Source organism: Lepidothrix coronata, unplaced genomic scaffold (assembly GCF_001604755.1).
Source record: "Lepidothrix coronata isolate B3197 unplaced genomic scaffold, Lepidothrix_coronata-1.0 Scaffold130, whole genome shotgun sequence".
In the NCBI taxonomy this organism is placed as follows: domain Eukaryota; kingdom Metazoa; phylum Chordata; class Aves; order Passeriformes; family Pipridae; genus Lepidothrix; species Lepidothrix coronata.
The window spans coordinates 479397-495488 of NW_016690310.1; the positions used below are offsets into that span (position 1 = coordinate 479397).

At 40.3% G+C, this 16092-nt stretch overlaps 1 protein-coding gene across 1 annotated transcript; it reads left to right on the forward strand.

Moving 5' to 3' along the window:
- The first annotated feature begins 228 nt into the window (after window positions 1–228).
- On the forward strand, window positions 229–9239 carry LOC108503082 (actin-like). The gene is made up of 5 exons (XM_017826708.1): window positions 229–343; window positions 3777–3857; window positions 4102–4230; window positions 6957–7068; window positions 9037–9239. The coding sequence occupies exons 2-5, from the start codon at window positions 3804–3806 to the stop codon at window positions 9045–9047; spliced, it is 306 nt and encodes a 101-aa protein (XP_017682197.1). The 5' UTR covers window positions 229–343; window positions 3777–3803; the 3' UTR covers window positions 9048–9239.
- Window positions 9240–16092: the final 6853 nt, after the last annotated feature.

Below are 16092 nucleotides of genomic sequence, written 5' to 3' on the forward strand. Positions count from 1 at the left end.
TGAAGCAGAATGCTTTTCAGTGGCAACACTGGACCTACAGTCCTTCCAGTTTTACCTTGTGTGAGGGATTTTTGTCTTGAGGGGAGAAAACAACCCTCTGTCCTGAGGCAGAGCAAGTTAGTGAGTGGGAAAGGATCCAGAGGTGTTGGAAATTCTGTCCTAATTCATCCAGGCCTCTTTGCTGTCGCTGACAAGCACAAACTGAAAAAAAAAAAGTTTCCGCAAGTGGCTTGACATGTGTAGATATTCTGTGAACTCCATTCCAGAGGCTGATATAAATAGGTTGGGAAGTGAGACCATGTCATTTATGAAGCAGCTTCTACAAATCATCACCATTTCCTGGGTAAGTATTGCCCTGAGAGTGTTTTCGTGTTACATTTCATAATTTAAATGCTTTGCTTTGCTTAGTCTGAGATCTTTGAGGGATTACATACTTGTTCCTGGACTTGGATGCCTTTTACCTGAGGTTTTGAAGGCATTCCAGAGGGTCTGCTGGTGTAGGGTAATCCAGACCTTAGTGAAACGAAATGAGGAAGAACAGTAGTGTTTTCTCTCTGAACATCAGAAACCAAAAAGGAGATTTTCTGTTAATTGTATTTAATTTTGCACTTGGGAATTAGACAAGTAAAAACAAACTAAAAATTAAAATCAAGCAAATTTAGGAACTGCTTTAAAATTCTCTACTCTTAAATTCCAGTGTCTCGTGATGTAATTTCTGATGTATTTAAGGACTGAGTTTCCCTCTGGTTTACATTGCTGGAATCAGAGTCTGCGGGCAGTTCTGTAATGTTGGATACTGCTGGTAAATAGTTGGCTTATTGCACCCTCTTCCTGAGGGGTTTAGAAGAAAATAACAATTCACAGCAACATTCATTCATGTTCAAAGATACCAGCTACCAGAACTAATGGTTAAACATTCCTTTATTACAGCTGTCTGCAAATGCATGTGATAAAATCCCATTTTTGCATTGTTAGGGACAATGCTGTTTTTCATTCCTTTCCCATTTCTGAAGTACCCTTCCTTACTGAGTGAAGGTGCCAAAGAAGGAAAAATAAAGTCCTCCCCTCTTCTCAAATGCTTAAAGAAGCAATTGTCCAATCCTAAAAATAACCACTGCATCCAAAATACATCTTGGTGAACTCCAGGCCCTCTCTTGGTGGGAATTTTGCCATGAATTTCAGGGAGATCAGCACTTTGATGTGATGGCCAACTCCTGAAGTTTAGATGTTCCTGGGTGGTTGTGCCAGCTGCCTCTTGTTCTTTTTCCCAGAATAACCACTTCCATGAGGTATTTACCATTTACAAACATGAAGTAGGGCCTAGAGTGAGCACTCCACATTACAGAGTGGCTATCACTGAAAACACACAGCAAATGCTTCCCTGAAACTTTTGCTGGGGGTTATTTTTAGTTGTTCATTTGAGATTGATGGTGACCCTCTGAGAAAGAGGCAAATTTCAACAAGCCATGAGGGAACAACTGCCATCTTTGAAGTAATGAAGGTTTGGTGATTCTTATGTACCACGAACTACTAACATTAGAGTGCATATGAGTAATTAATTTTAAACAAATGAACTTTCTAGAAGATAATTCAGCCTTGAAAGAGATGGGCTTTATGCTGAAGTCCAAATAGAGCTGACTGTGTGTCCTCTTGCAGAGCTTGTCCACGGTCATAAGGCAAATTAACAGAATATCACAGGATCCTTGGGGGTGCAGCAAATTTCCCCTTTGAAAACAAAGGACTGATTAGTTTGCTTTGGTAAAACCCATTCAAGTGGAAATTTGTGTGGATACTTCACATGCTTTGTTACATCAGAGCTTTAGCACTGACTTTGCTGTTTAGGTTTATTCTTTCCCAACATTACTCCTCCTACAGCAGTTTGCTCTCTAAATGATGGGGTATTCCTTCTGTCCTGTTCCATCCCATCTGAGGAGTGTGTCCCTCCCTCCAAATTGGTGCTTTGCAGCCAAAATTATGAGGCACTCTGTGTGACGGTGATGAAACCACTGCCCTTGTATGTGCCAGTGGTGCTGGGCTTTGCAAAGTTGGATTTGCAGGAGATGATACCCCAAGAGCTTTATTTCCGTGCATCATTGGCCATCCTGGACATCAGGTCAGTTGGTACCAAAATGAAAGTTCTGTTTGGTTTGGATGGTTGTATTCTGGGGGAAAAAAAACAAACCAGCTTGTTCAATTAATTAGTACTTGCTGAATCAGTGCAAATTAAAAACATTGGCATAGCATTGCTAACATGAGAAACCAAATGAATAATAGTGATAAGTTCCCTTTTTGTTCCATTAAGCAACAGTATGGCCCAATAAAATTCCAAAGAGGGTCTCCAGCACATCACTTTATAAACTCAAATAAGACTGGAAAGGATAACTGTGGCTTTTCTTGACCTTGAAAAGGGTCTTTCTGCTTAATTAGATTTCTAAAAGTTCCTTTGCAAATAGAAGATGCAGATTTTTGTTTGTTTTGTTCATATCTGAGCCAGATTTTGATTTTCTGGACTGCCAAAACCCTTCCCTGAAGTTCTGTGTCATGAAAAATATTTTACCATATGTTGTTATATTATTTGGGGCAATTGTGATACACTTCCTAATGCAAAAGTGATAAACTTAGTAAAACTATTATTTAATAAGTGAGGGGTTTTTTAAAGAAAATCAGTTTCATGAGACTGAAGAATTTTACTAAGGAGGATGAGTTATGAGGAAGACCAAGCTCCTCCCTCTAAGCAAGTGGAAATCCAAAATTAAGAGGCTCCAATGGAAGAAGTATGGAGAAAAAAAAAATAACAGCCCCTTATTAAAGGCTACATATGTATTGGCAGAACAACAAAAGAACACAAAAACAACTAAACAATAATCCTGTACCCAACAGTCCCCTCCAAAAAGGAAACAGTTCAGCACTTTCTGCCTTTTGGCGCGATTCTCAGCACGGCCAGCAGGGGGCGCCGTTGGATCGCTGGGGGAGCAGAGCCTGCAGTGCTCGGGGTTGGCCAGCAGGGGGCGCTGTCGGGCTCTGGCGGTCGCCGCGCGAGGCCCCGGGAGCGGGAGAGGCCGAAAATGGAGATTTCCCCCCAAAACCAAGAAGGGGAAGGGGAAAAGGGGAAAAAAGGGTTCTTCCCGTGAACTCACGCTGTCAGCGGCTGGCTGTGGCCAGGACTCCCCCAAAGGTTCCTTCGCAGAAGGGTCAAGCCTCTCCGATGAAATCTGAGCAAGTCCGGGCTGGGATCAGAACAGGGCGCAGGAGAATGGAGGTGAACCGGGGCCAGAAGCAGCCAGATGACCCGGCCGAAAACAAAGCAAACGCAGAGCCCTTCCACACACACCCCTTCCCTGAGTCAGGACAAAAGTGAAATGCCTGCTGTTTCCCAAGGAGAGGGGAAAAAAACCTCATCACCTCACCCCCCCAAGTCTTCTTCGAGCCTGGAATGTGGGTCTGCTAGATAGTTCCTTTGTGTGTGTCAATCACCCTAGGCAGACACCCTCCCCCTCCCTCGTTCAACATCTTTCTTTTACAGCTATGCAGGGGAAAGAAAAAAAAAAATCCTCCTTGGTTTTTTTAGAACAAATAAACCTATGACAATAAGTTAATACTTTCCCCCCCCCCAAAATGTACATTTTTAAAAATATATTTCTCTTCCAACAAGGGGAAATCTCACTGTTTCAAGGCAATAGTGGAACTGCTTAGACAGAAAGAGCAACCAAATAAGTAAATCTAGAGAGATTATACCTTTTCCACCTATAATTCCTTCCCTTTATTCCTTTGTGCAGTGACAAAGGACCCACCTCTGATGGAGAATGATGAGTTTGCTGGTGCCCACCTTGGCTGGGCTCCTGTGTGGGCAGCACCAAGTATGTGATACTTCCTTCATTTTTGAAGCTGCCTTGCTCTTCCTGGTTGATTTATAGGAGGAATGATTCCAGAGTAGGTGGTTTCCCGTAAATTCACATTTTAGTTCCTTACATGTTTTGGGAGTACATTCTGTGAGGGCAGTAACAGGTACAGTATTTCACATGAAGTTTTAACTTAAAAATATTATTCTATCTCTGATGTGCCTGATATATTGCAATAATATTGGAATAATATCCTTTGCAGGATGTTATGGTTGGAGTGGATCAAAAAGACAGCAATGTAGAGGCTGAAGCACCAAGTAAAAGAGGGATCCTGAGGCTGAAATACCCCATTGAGCATGGAGTTATCAGTAACTGGAGTGACATGGGAAAGGTGGGTGTTTATTTTTAATGTAATTTTGTTGAGGCACAGCTTCCTTGTTGTGTGGCCAGAGCAGTGACCTCTTTGGGAAGTGCAGGAGAAACTGGAGAGGCATGGGAAGTCCAAAGGACACTCTCACTCTGTTAAATATCTCAGATATTCCATATGTCCTGGTCTCTTGGGGAAGTGTCTGAGTGTGTATGGGGAAATATTGTACGTCGTCTTTAGAGACAGGATTGCTATTTGGTCCCTAGTCTCCAGGTAAAATGGCCTGGGGAGAAATTCTCCTGGTAATGTTTTCCTATGGAAAATACCACAGAAAGGATGACAAGGGGCTAGGGTTGTTCTGTACTCACACTTTCCAGGATGAGCTGTGTGAAATTATAATCTCTGTATCTAAAGTCAGTTCTTGTGTCATATTCATGAACCCAAACTGGTGAGTGCAGAGTGTTCCAGATAACAAACCAAAGTCGATACAGGAGCAATGGGACTTCCTCAGTTCGTATCTGGAAATAAACTGCCCTCCTACTCCACTAGGTGGAAGCATAATATTTGGATTTCAGTCTTGCACTGCTTGCTGTGAGGACACCTGTCTGCCTCGTACATCCCATTATGTTTTGCTCCCTGATAATTTTCCTGCTGTCTGCATTCAGCAAGAAATTATATTTTGCTGAAGAAAAAAAAAATTGGAGGTCACTATTTTTGTTCCCACATCTGGAAATTGTCCTGTGCACAACACATACTGCTGTGTGTTCCTTCTCTGGGTAATGCTGGATGCAAGAGCAGACTATCTAAAATGTAATTAGGAAAAGGAATTGGAGAAGGTTAAAAAGGTGACATGTGCTTTCCTGTAGTGTGAACTCATGGGTGGATAGATTGGTTTTAAGGTGTAATGTGAAGGAGGCTTTAGGCCCTGCTGTAGTTCAGATAATGGTCAGGTACTATATGGGCTCTTGTAGCTTTAGCTTTTCTTCTTTGTCACTTAAATCACTTGTGGAAGTGGGTCTCCAAACTTCCCTTCTTCTGGTAGGGAAGAGACAAGAAACAGAGTTGATGGCTGTTATGATTATTGCAAATAAGGGAAAAAGTGTATTTTTGGTTATATACAGGCTTCTGTGTGATTCAGTTATGTATCTCAGGTCCCCCTGAAGTTCTGTAACAAACACAGAGACTCCTCCTTTCAGAATTTCTGGAATAAAATTCCTAAAGTTTTGATGCAAAGGCAATATCTTTTGTATGTGCATATATATATGTTTCCCCAAAAATTTTCTAAACCAGTTGCATGATTTTGATCCAAGCCACAGATTTATTTCTAATGCTTGGAAGTCATACTCCTAAAAGCATCTTGATGCAGAAGAGACAAGGGAATTACTGGGTAACGTGCCAAAAATGGGACAAAGGCACAATAAAGCAGTGCCAACCATCCACAGGGTACAGAAAGAGGGGGATCACCAAAGAAGGAGGCTGAGTGTGAGGGGAAAGTGGGAGCAGGGATGCTGCAGGATGTGGGAGCGGAGGGGGGAGCACATTCCTCTTCTCCCATGCTTCAATTCACAATATTCAAATTAGGCCTGCTCTGTTTTCTGCTGGATAATAATACAGGGCATTGTCCATCCCTGTTAATTTGTTCCCAGGAACTGACCTGACAACATGTGGGAGGGATGGAGCTTTTCTGGCTCTAGTGACAACATAAATATTTAATATAAGTGTTGGGGTAATTTGGGATAGTTCTTCCTCAGTAATTTGTCTTTGCTGCTCACATTTAAGTCTCATGGCCTATAAAATCAACACTGAATTATTTTGGTTCTTGGGGAATATCATTATCCCTCAACATTATGGTTACTGGGCTGTGCAGTGCCTGGATTTGAGGGAAAACCTAGAAACTGCCCAAGATTTAGGCAGGGTCCTGCTTTGTATGAGTCCAACTTTGTTCCTCACTGCTGAAATCACCAGCACTTTGTGAATTATGTAAGCACCTTCTCTTCCCTTATGTGTTCCCTGTCTGAAATAGCATTTTTTTCTTATATCTGACTGATATATATTTTTAAACTTTTACCTAATTACTTTCTGGTTTATTCAACTTCTCCCTGCATTTCTATTCTAAACCTTCAAATGGAAGATGGCCTGGCATCCCAAGCCCCACTTCTGGAAACATCTGATTATTCATTTTTTTTAGGGGATTGATATGGAATTGAAATTTCTTTTTAGGACTGATTTTTTTTTTTCCCCCTAATGAGTAATTCCAGCTCTGGACAGCTGTTAACTTTGTAGGTGCTTCACAAAAGAGGATCTTTCTTCCATTTAAGTTCATTTTGAAGCATAATAATACTTGTTTCTGAGATATTCTTCAAATAAACTTACCCATAAAACTATCCTGATGTTTTGTGCTCAAAAATAAGCTCATTGGGTCAGGCAAAGCTGAGGTAAAAAAAAGAATAAAACCGCAGCACAGTGGTTTCAGTTCTAAAATAGAGGTGAATTTGGCAGATTTGCATGCTTTCTGTCCATTTTAATGTCTGTAAAAATATTAATAAAATAAAAGATATAAATAACAATTTTATTGTATGATATATATTACTTGTATTTTAAATATAATATTATTTAATATAATTTAATATATTACTAAAAATATATTAAAAATCCATTACTCAGGTTGTATTTGAAGAGCTTTCTTTGTAGTTCTGTGGGCAGAGGAAACCATTTTGAGACACTTCTCTAAAGCATTTTTTCACTTCTAGATTTTGACATCATTCTTCCTACAACAAACTCTGGTTTTGCTGGAGGAACATCCCACCCTTTTGACTGAGACCCCCTTGAATCTGAAGGCCAGCCATGGGAAAAATGACTCAGGTAATTGTCTGAACCCTGTGCCACGGATCATTCCTGCATGGAAGCAACTAAAAAATATAAATAGTCCCCGGTGTTCAATTTTGTTCTTAATTTGGGAGCTAATCCCTTATGGTTAGTGTGGGTTGGCAAGATGGGTAAGACATGATGAGAGAGTAAGAGTTGCTGCTGCTCTTGCATTATCAAGGTCCTGAAACATTTTGGACTTGAAAATATGTCACTGCCATGCACAGGTATCCTTTTAAAAGCTTGGAGTGATTTTTTTTTTTGTGTGTGTGTTCACAAGACTGTGCTCAGTTCTGGATGTAGGAAAGCTGAAGCCAAGAGGCTTGTGATGCTGAGTTTTGGTGTGTATCTAGATAATGATAACACAGGATTATGTGATTTTTTTTGGTTGGAGTTGGTGAGTCATTGATGTCTTTAAAAGTGAGGTTTGAAAGTGCTGGTTGTGAACCAGCTGAATCTTCAGTGTGAGTTTTGGATCAGTGGCACATTTTGGGTGCCCACCTCTGGCTACCAAGAGTGTTCAACTTGTAGCCCAACTCCTCAGCTACTGCTTTCTACCCTTGACACTGTCCCTTCATCAGCACTTCTGCATCAGACAAAATGCTACTTGTCATACCAGAATTGTGAGTTTTGAAAGATTAGAATAAAGCACATGACTTTGTGGAACTTCCAAGTGGAGCACCTCTTCAGGGGTCAGGGGAAAAGTGTTCCAAAACTGGAATGTTTGTGTTGTCTTGGGAAAATGAGTTGTCTTAGCAAATGATGCTTTGCTAAGTGTTCCTGCCTGTGACATACCTAGTCTAATTTAGCCAACTTTAATCAGAACAAAAAACAGACCTCTGAAGTTTTATATATTTTGGAGCAGCTTTATGGCCAAAAGTCCATGTTACAAGTTTAGCCAGTGATAGAAAGAGAAGTAAATGTGATTTAAATACAGATATAGGTATAGAATCACCTGGGAAAATGGGATGTGACTCTGCACTTCCCTTTGTTCCAACTTTTGGCATATATTTAATAGGAAGATTATGCATCAATTTAGCAACAGTGTAAATAAATTAATTAAGTAGTGAGTTTGACAGAACGAATTACTGGGAGAGAATACAACTGGGAGATAACAAACTACAACAGACTATAAGAACAGTGTACTTTTTAACAACCAGGAGACGTGGCTCATACAATAGACGTGTCCAGGACTGCTCCTCTGTCATTATACTGTAATGATAAATCTTGCTTTCAAGATTGTTTAAAGGCTTCTTGTTTATTGCTGATTGCATTAAATTCATCACCGCAATTATGAAATATTGTTAATTCATGTAACCTTTAATTGAAAGCATAGTTTCCATTAAATGTTGGCTTCATTGGCAAAAATATTAGCTTCTGAAATCCAAAATTTGAGTTAACCCCCTCACAGCAGAAGCTCTGATGGTGATGGTTGAGTCCCCATCCCTGTAGGGATTTAAAAGCCATTAGATGTGGCACTTGAGGACATGGTTTAGTGGTGGCCTTGGCAGTGTTGAGTTTACAGTTGGACTCTGATCTTAGAGGAATGGCTTATTATTCCTTGAGATGGGAATAAACAGCTTATTCCTCATGGCTCCTTCCAACTGTGTCTTCTGTGCATTTTTTGTGTGTGTGTAGATATATACATATAAAACCCTCTAGATTTCTCCACTGTGCAGTCCTGCCATCAGTGTAAGAAAATTATCCCAGGGGTATCATCTTCAATTAATGTTGTCAGCAAAAATCTGACCTGGGTTAATAGAAAGATATCCACTGGCTTTGGTGATTTTCTTTTCAAATGAAATCCCAAAGAGAATATAACATGCTGTTCACAGAAGAGCTGTGGTTCAGGAGGGGACTCAGGAGTAGTAACCGTCAGTATTAATTTTAAAAGAAATAAAATTTACCATCTCTTCAGATCCTGCTAAGTGTAGATCTGAAAGTTTTTTCTACTCTTCATTCCAGATTCTGTTTAAAACATTCAGTGTGCCAGCCATGTGTGGAGCAATTCAGGCAGTGCTGTCTCTGCCTTGGGACCAATGACTGGTGAGTCTTCCTGGGGGTTGGGTTTTCCACCTGTCCTTTTCTTGAAGTCTTGAGTCTTCATATATTTTGAAAAAAAAGTTAAAATACTACAGGCCTTTGTAGCCTGATGCCATGATATAATTTTGTATACAAAGATGGGCAGCTTACAGGAATTATGACTGTCATAAATACTTGTTTTATGTTTAAAATTCAATTATTTGTGTATCAGAAATGCCTTATTCATTTTGAGTGGAAAACATGTGCTTCATTTCCTACCCAAGAATAACATGGCTTTACACAGGTATTGTTATATTTTCCTAGTGGTGTGTTTTACTTTAATGAGAGATTCACATTTTTATTAAAAAATAGGGGGGTTTTTTTACAGTTTTAACATGACTTCATGTCTGTAAAGTGCTGGAGCTTGTCTTAAAAATGGGCTTGGGAAAATCTGTGTCCTGACTGTCACACTGTGTGTTGATTAAAAACAACTTGGCTGCCTGCAGCAGAACAGGAGATGGTGAGAGACATCAAGGAAAAGTTTTGTTGTGTGGCATTGGATTTTGAAAATGAAACAGCAACTGCTGCTTCTTCCTCCTGTCTTGAAAAGAGCCATGAGCTTCCTGATGGACAAGTTCTCACTATTGGGAAAGTTTCAGAAACTCCCATCCAGGCATCCTTTGTAGGTGGGACAGGACTTTTCTTTCTAGGGATTTGGCAGACAATGAGAAGGAGAACTTTTAGCAAGTATAAACAACCTTCAGCTGTAGGAACTGAGTTATTTATTCTCAAATGGAGTCACTTCTTTAGAAGCTATGGATGCTGCTGCTGCTGCTGGACAAAAAGATGCTTCAGCTGAGAAATACCTGAATCCCAAGATAGTTTCAATCTCTTATAAATGGAGTAGAGTATGTAAAATGACAAGATCGTGCTTTTTATCTTGAATGGCTGATACAGAACTGCACAGTGCTGCTTATGTGGATTTTTTTACCTTGATAATGCTTCAGCTTATCATTTTAGTCTAATTATCTGTGATTTAATAATTCAAAATCAAATCAAACATTATTTTCCACTAGTTTTATCTGTAGTGTTACAGTTCCCATTCTATCCAGTGGATGACTGACACTCCATGTGAGTAACTCCTGCTGCCCCTCACAATTTTCCCGCTTAAATTCCCCTCTGGAGGACTGAACAAAATGGCTGCAGGCAGTTTGGCACCATTTCCATGGAGCTAAATGGTGAAGTCAGCTACGTTGGTGTACAGAAATGAAGCTATTTAAGCATTAATGTAGCTCCAAGTTGTGTGTTTGAGCCTCAGAAGGAGACATTCTCTTTAGTAGACAGAGGGATTTGGCTGCCAGAAGTGTGTCAGGGATCAGAGTTGGTGCTAAGTGATGGTCACTATCAGGAGTGTAGCAGTGGAAATCAGGATTTTGTGGAGCACAGATCTCTGTCAAAATGAGTGTGTTAAACTAGTTTAGAAGTCTAGTGCTTAAAGCTCAAACTGTATTCCCAGGATTCTGTCTGGTCAGCTCCTTATCTTTGGCAAAAAACAGTGCAATATGTAAACTTCCCAGGACTGACATTCAGATTAAACCAACACCTCACTGAAATGCCAGGTGTGTTTCTATTTCTAGCTGACAGCATCTTTAGTTCCCTGATGGAGCAGCTCCCTATAAACATCTTCACAACTCCAATCCTCTTATATACTTTTATAAAACTTTATAAGGCCATGATGCTTCTGACTCTAATCAGACTCAGAGGCTCAGATGGTCCTTATCAGATGTTGCCCAGCCTTTTGCCACCTCAGTGTTATCTCTTTTCTTAGATTAAAAAGTTTTTATGAATAGGAACCAGTTTATAGGTTTGGGGTTTTTTTTTTCTGTGCTGCACCTTTTACAGTCAGGTTGTACTAGGTGTTATATACTAGATATATATGGTGTCCTTCTCTAGTGTGTGTGGTTTATGTCAGAGTCCTACTCCTTTCAGACTGTCCAAGAAGCTGTCTCATATGTAATTTAAAATTTTCCAAGTTTTTCTGAGCTTCTCAGTTGCTTCTTTTTAATTTAGTAATAAACTTCAATTAAAATTCTCAAAATTGGTTTCCTGGGAATGTGTTAAATAATGTGTCACTTCAAAACAACCCCTTTTCCTGTATTAATTTTAACAAAGAAAAATTGTCACCATCATGGAATTTACTAAACCTATGGAATATTTGGCATCTAGCTTTTAAATGGGAATGCTGTCTTGTAAGTGATTTTTGAGACTTTAGTCTCCTGCAATTCAATTCTGCATTTCCCATCAGCAATGTTTTCCTGCTAAATGATATAATGTCTGTGTGAGACACTTGTCGTCAGTTATGTCACAGTTCTTGATGTTCACTTTTAAAATACAAGCAGCATTTCAAAGATTTGTTTTGGGGGCTTTTCCCTCTCTTTTTGCTTCCAAGTTAAATGTTATGTCTGTGATGAAATAGTATTGTCTTGGAATTAGTGAGCTCTGTATTAGGGCTTTGCTGACGTTCTAAGAAACTCTAAATACAAGAAAATCTATTTTAAAAAAGCAGCATTTTGGAGATAGAAGATGGAAATGGAAAATCCCGAAACTAGTAATTAACCTTTGATTAAAGTGTTTGTTGGTCATTTTAATTGGGGATTATGGGCTTTGAAAAAGAAATTACATCTGCTTTACCTCATGTATGCAGAATAGGGAGGGAAGAGAAAAAAACATGGAATGATGAAAGCAAATCACCTTTGTGGAAAGCTTCTTGAGACCACTGGGGACACCACAGTGGGGGTGAACTCGACCCCTTTCTCTATCTGGGAAACTTTTAATGAAAGAGGAAAAGGACCTGGTGATCTTTTACTGCAGAGGTTAATAACACAAGATACTGATGAGCATTTTCTGTAAGAAGTGAACCCTGCAGATCTCATTACCTGGGCCTCCTGATTGTGCATTCACATCCCACAAGAGGAGTGGAAAAGACACTTGACACATTTAAAAGGTTATAGTGGACAATGTTTACATTTCTGATTCTATTCCCAGTGCATTTTCTTCTTATTAGAAGTATAAAAGACCACTAAGGGTCATCCAGGCTGTTTTCCATCCCACTGCTGGCTGAGGCATGTCTGACTGCAGTGAATGTCAAGGTAAGGACAAAATTTGGGGCCCAATTCATTAACTAGCAATTGCTGTAACTCAATCTGTTTTGCTTGCATCAATTTTAGGTAAAACTCTTGATTTCTGTTGTAAATCTTCATCTAGAAACTGTGGGGAGATGTGCTGAGTTATGTCTAAAGTGTGACAGCAAGGCCAAGTCTTCATCACATCAGAGTTGGGCCAAAGCATGGGATAGTGAAAACCATTCAAAATACCCATCAGTCTGTGCTGGTTTAACAGGGCATTTTGGAAAACAGCAGTCCTGAGAGAAAGAAGCCAAGAACAGTAATGTAGTGACAGCAAGCAGTGAGAGCTGCTAGGCCTGACGTGAATTAAATGTGCAAAGGCGGAAGCCGAGCCCAACAACAACCTGATATGGAGGAGAATGAGATTAAGGAGTTGAAATATCTCCTGCTTAAGGTTTGCCTCAGGCAAGAGCGAGTTTGTAGGTGTAATATGTTGTTGAATTTTAATATGGAAATGTTTCCTGGCATGTATTTCAAACTCCCTAGAAATAGTGATATTGATCTAACCTTCAATTAATGGGAGAGGTCCTCTGTGAAAATCGGGTCTGGGTTTGAATGGCAAATAGCTTTAATATTCTGAGCAGAGTGGATCATTTACACAGCTCAGTAAGAGACTATAAATCATCAGGACTTTGGCTTTTTTTTTTTATTATCATTTTAATGCAGGCTTGCTTTCCCTGGAGCAAAGGACCAGGAGTGTGGTGGATCATTAAAAAATCACAGAGGTGATGTCAGTAGGTACAGACAACAAATAATACAGTTATGCAAAAGGGAGTTATTTGAAATCCATTCCTGTTCTCTGTTGCCATGTTTTTCAGAAATCTGCTCTCTTTTGGGCAGTGGGATGAGATGAACATTCCCCCCCTTTAGCCTTTACACAATGCAGGGGTATCTTTCCACTTTCAGTTTGCACAGAACATCCATTCTAAAGGCCATTTTTTATAGCAGTCTTTTTCCTTCTAGGCTGTTGGCAAATAACCTTTCTTAACTATGAATTAATACAGAGTTTAACTGAAGTTGATGCTGATATTGAGCAGTATTCTATAGAGCTGTTCATGATCCAGGTGTACATTTTGCAGGTTTACTCTCTTTATTGATTTCCTATCTGTCCCAGAGAAAATTAGGTTCTTACAGTGCTTCAAAGCCTCTAATTAAATCAGAGAAGAATTTAATCCAGTCCTGGCCTCCACTGGTCTGTGAAATACCCAAGCTGAGAGACCACCTTGACCAAGTGGACCCCCTGATTTAATAATACCATTCATAGAGCTTGCACCTTCAGAACTGACCTTCCCTAGCAGTTTGACCTTGGAAGCATCACTTTTATTTAGTTTAATAAAATAAAAAGAAAAGAAAAAAAGGAAGAATGGCTCCAGTCTGCCTAAACTTGCTTGGTTTGTGCTACTCAAGTTCCAAATGACAATCCTATCTGCCCACTTTCTGCTATTATAGTCTTAGCTCTGTTTCTGGATCTACCTATTTCCCTGCTGAAAGGTGGAGAAGGATGAATTGGGTAGAGTTTTGTCATACTTTTTAGCTGAAAAAGGATTAATTAAGTGCTGTGGTCTGGGTTTGAATTTATTTTACTTTTGTTAAGGTTTTTTTTCTGCAACAAAATATCCTCTTCTGATCTCTTATATAGACTTATTTTCCAAAGGATTGTATGGTGGTTGTCTGCAGAAAATACCGCTACTCTGAACATTTTCCTATGGCCATTCCAGTTGCTGCATGTTTTGCTGTTGTCCTTGGTGAGTGAGAGAAGATGTGATTCTCTGAATGTGTGCAATTCCCTGGCCAGGCAACTGCTTGAGGATTGTCAGGAAGCTTTCCTTCTGGAAGCTTTTCCTCTCTGGGAGTCTTGTAAAGAGCATTTTGCATTGCAGGTTGCTCACTAAATCAGCTGTTTGGCTCTCTCACAGAGCTGCTGAATTAACATGATGTGACCCAGGGATGCGAAGGGATTTCTTTCATTAGCAGGGCCAGGATGCTCAGGAGAACACAAGATGTGTTTCCCAGACAACAGCTGATGTCGCTGGTGACTGGAAGAAAGTACAAAGGTTGAAAAAGGAGTTTATGAAGAGTAGGGATCAATTTAGGGGGGAAAAAAAGAAGCAAAATTATAGATTTTTACAAAATATAAACCACAACATATAGGCCTGGTTACAAAGTCTGTGAAACAGCTGTGAGAGTCTCAGGAATAAAAATCCTTACAAATGAACGGCAAAGAAATGCAGTTTAAAACACCTCCTGAAGTCTGTACATGCTGCAACCTTAAAGTCACAATCCTTACCCGACTTTTTTTTTTCCAAAATAAAACAATCCAGAATGATAATCCTACTGGAATAAACACAGATGGCAATTTGCACACAATTTCATTTTACTTCAAATTCTGAGCGGAAAAAATAAACCATCTCTGGGTGCTCATGATAGGAAGGCTGCTGCAGACTTTTGGTTAATATTTAAGAGGCATTCCTGACAGAGGAATACTGTGCATCAGCCTGACACACCAGCCTGTGGCTCACTTTTGCAAAATAGCTTAGGAACTTGCATGCATCATTCATCTCCTTCAGTATCTAGAGAAGGATGACTTAAATTTCCCTCATCTGACCATTTTTAAACCATTTAAAAGATTATTTTTCTGTTCTTAAAACTATAGCCACTTGGGCTAACAATCATAACTGTTCTAGGATCCTAAAGGTATGTGGTTTTTAGGTTGCAGTTTCACAGATGTCTGAGTTGATCTGTTGGCTTGTTGCCATAAGCAAGGCAGGGGCTTTTTCTGCCCTCTCATCAATTCCCTCCCTTTCCTTTTGCCTGTTCTGCTGTGGTCAAACAAATGGCCTCTTTTGTTTTGTGTTCACTAATTAGCTTCCAGATGGGTTAGTGAGTTGAATTGTCTTTTGGACAGTCCTGGCAACCCTCAAGGCTGATGCCAAGTGAAAGCAGACAAAGGGGGAGCTGGCTGCCCCTTCCACTGGCAGGATTTTATTGCATTGCCCTCCTATTTCAGGAATCTTCAGCATCAGGGGAGAGAATGTGGTGTACGCGGAGAAACAAGAGTTCTTGTCTGTGTCCAAAATCCAGTAATACCTCTTTCTATAGTCTTGGACCAGGACTGCCAAAAGGTAGGAATGGGTGGGTAATAGAGATGAAGGAAACCCTTCTCAGGACAACCAAAGGACATGATCAAAGCAATGGTCACAGACAGAAAAAGGGAACTTCCAGTTAGATTTAAGGAGAGAATTGTTATCCTGTATGTGGATGTGCACTGGCAGAGGCTGCCTAGGGCACTGGGGGGAATCTTCATCTTTAGAGGCTTTTAAAACTTGACTGGACATTGCCATGAACAATCTGATTTAATTTACAAGTTGGCTCTGTGTCACGCAGGATGTTGGACCAGGTGAACACCAAAGATCTCTCCCAGTCTGATTTTTTTCTTCTACAGATGCAGGGTAATTTTTTTCACTTGCCCAAGCTCTTAAAGAAACAATCTGAAAACAGCCATCATAACAACTGGTAACAGCTCTGTGTTTCAAGCATGAAGCTGTTTCTGTGAGTGTATCAGAGACTGAAACGGTTAATGATTTATGCATTCTAGGATTGCCAGGAGACTTTTGCAAGCTTTTGCAGGACTTTTGCATTATACCTCTGATGGGCAGCTGGGCCCATCTCCCCCTCCAGTGCTGCTGAAGGTGTCAAGCCCTGAAAAGGCGAGAAGAGCCGTGTTTACCATGCCCTCCGGGGGGCCCCTGGTGGTCTAGTGGTTAGGGTGCAGGACTCTCACCGCTGCGACCCGGGTTCGATTCCCAGCCCCCCG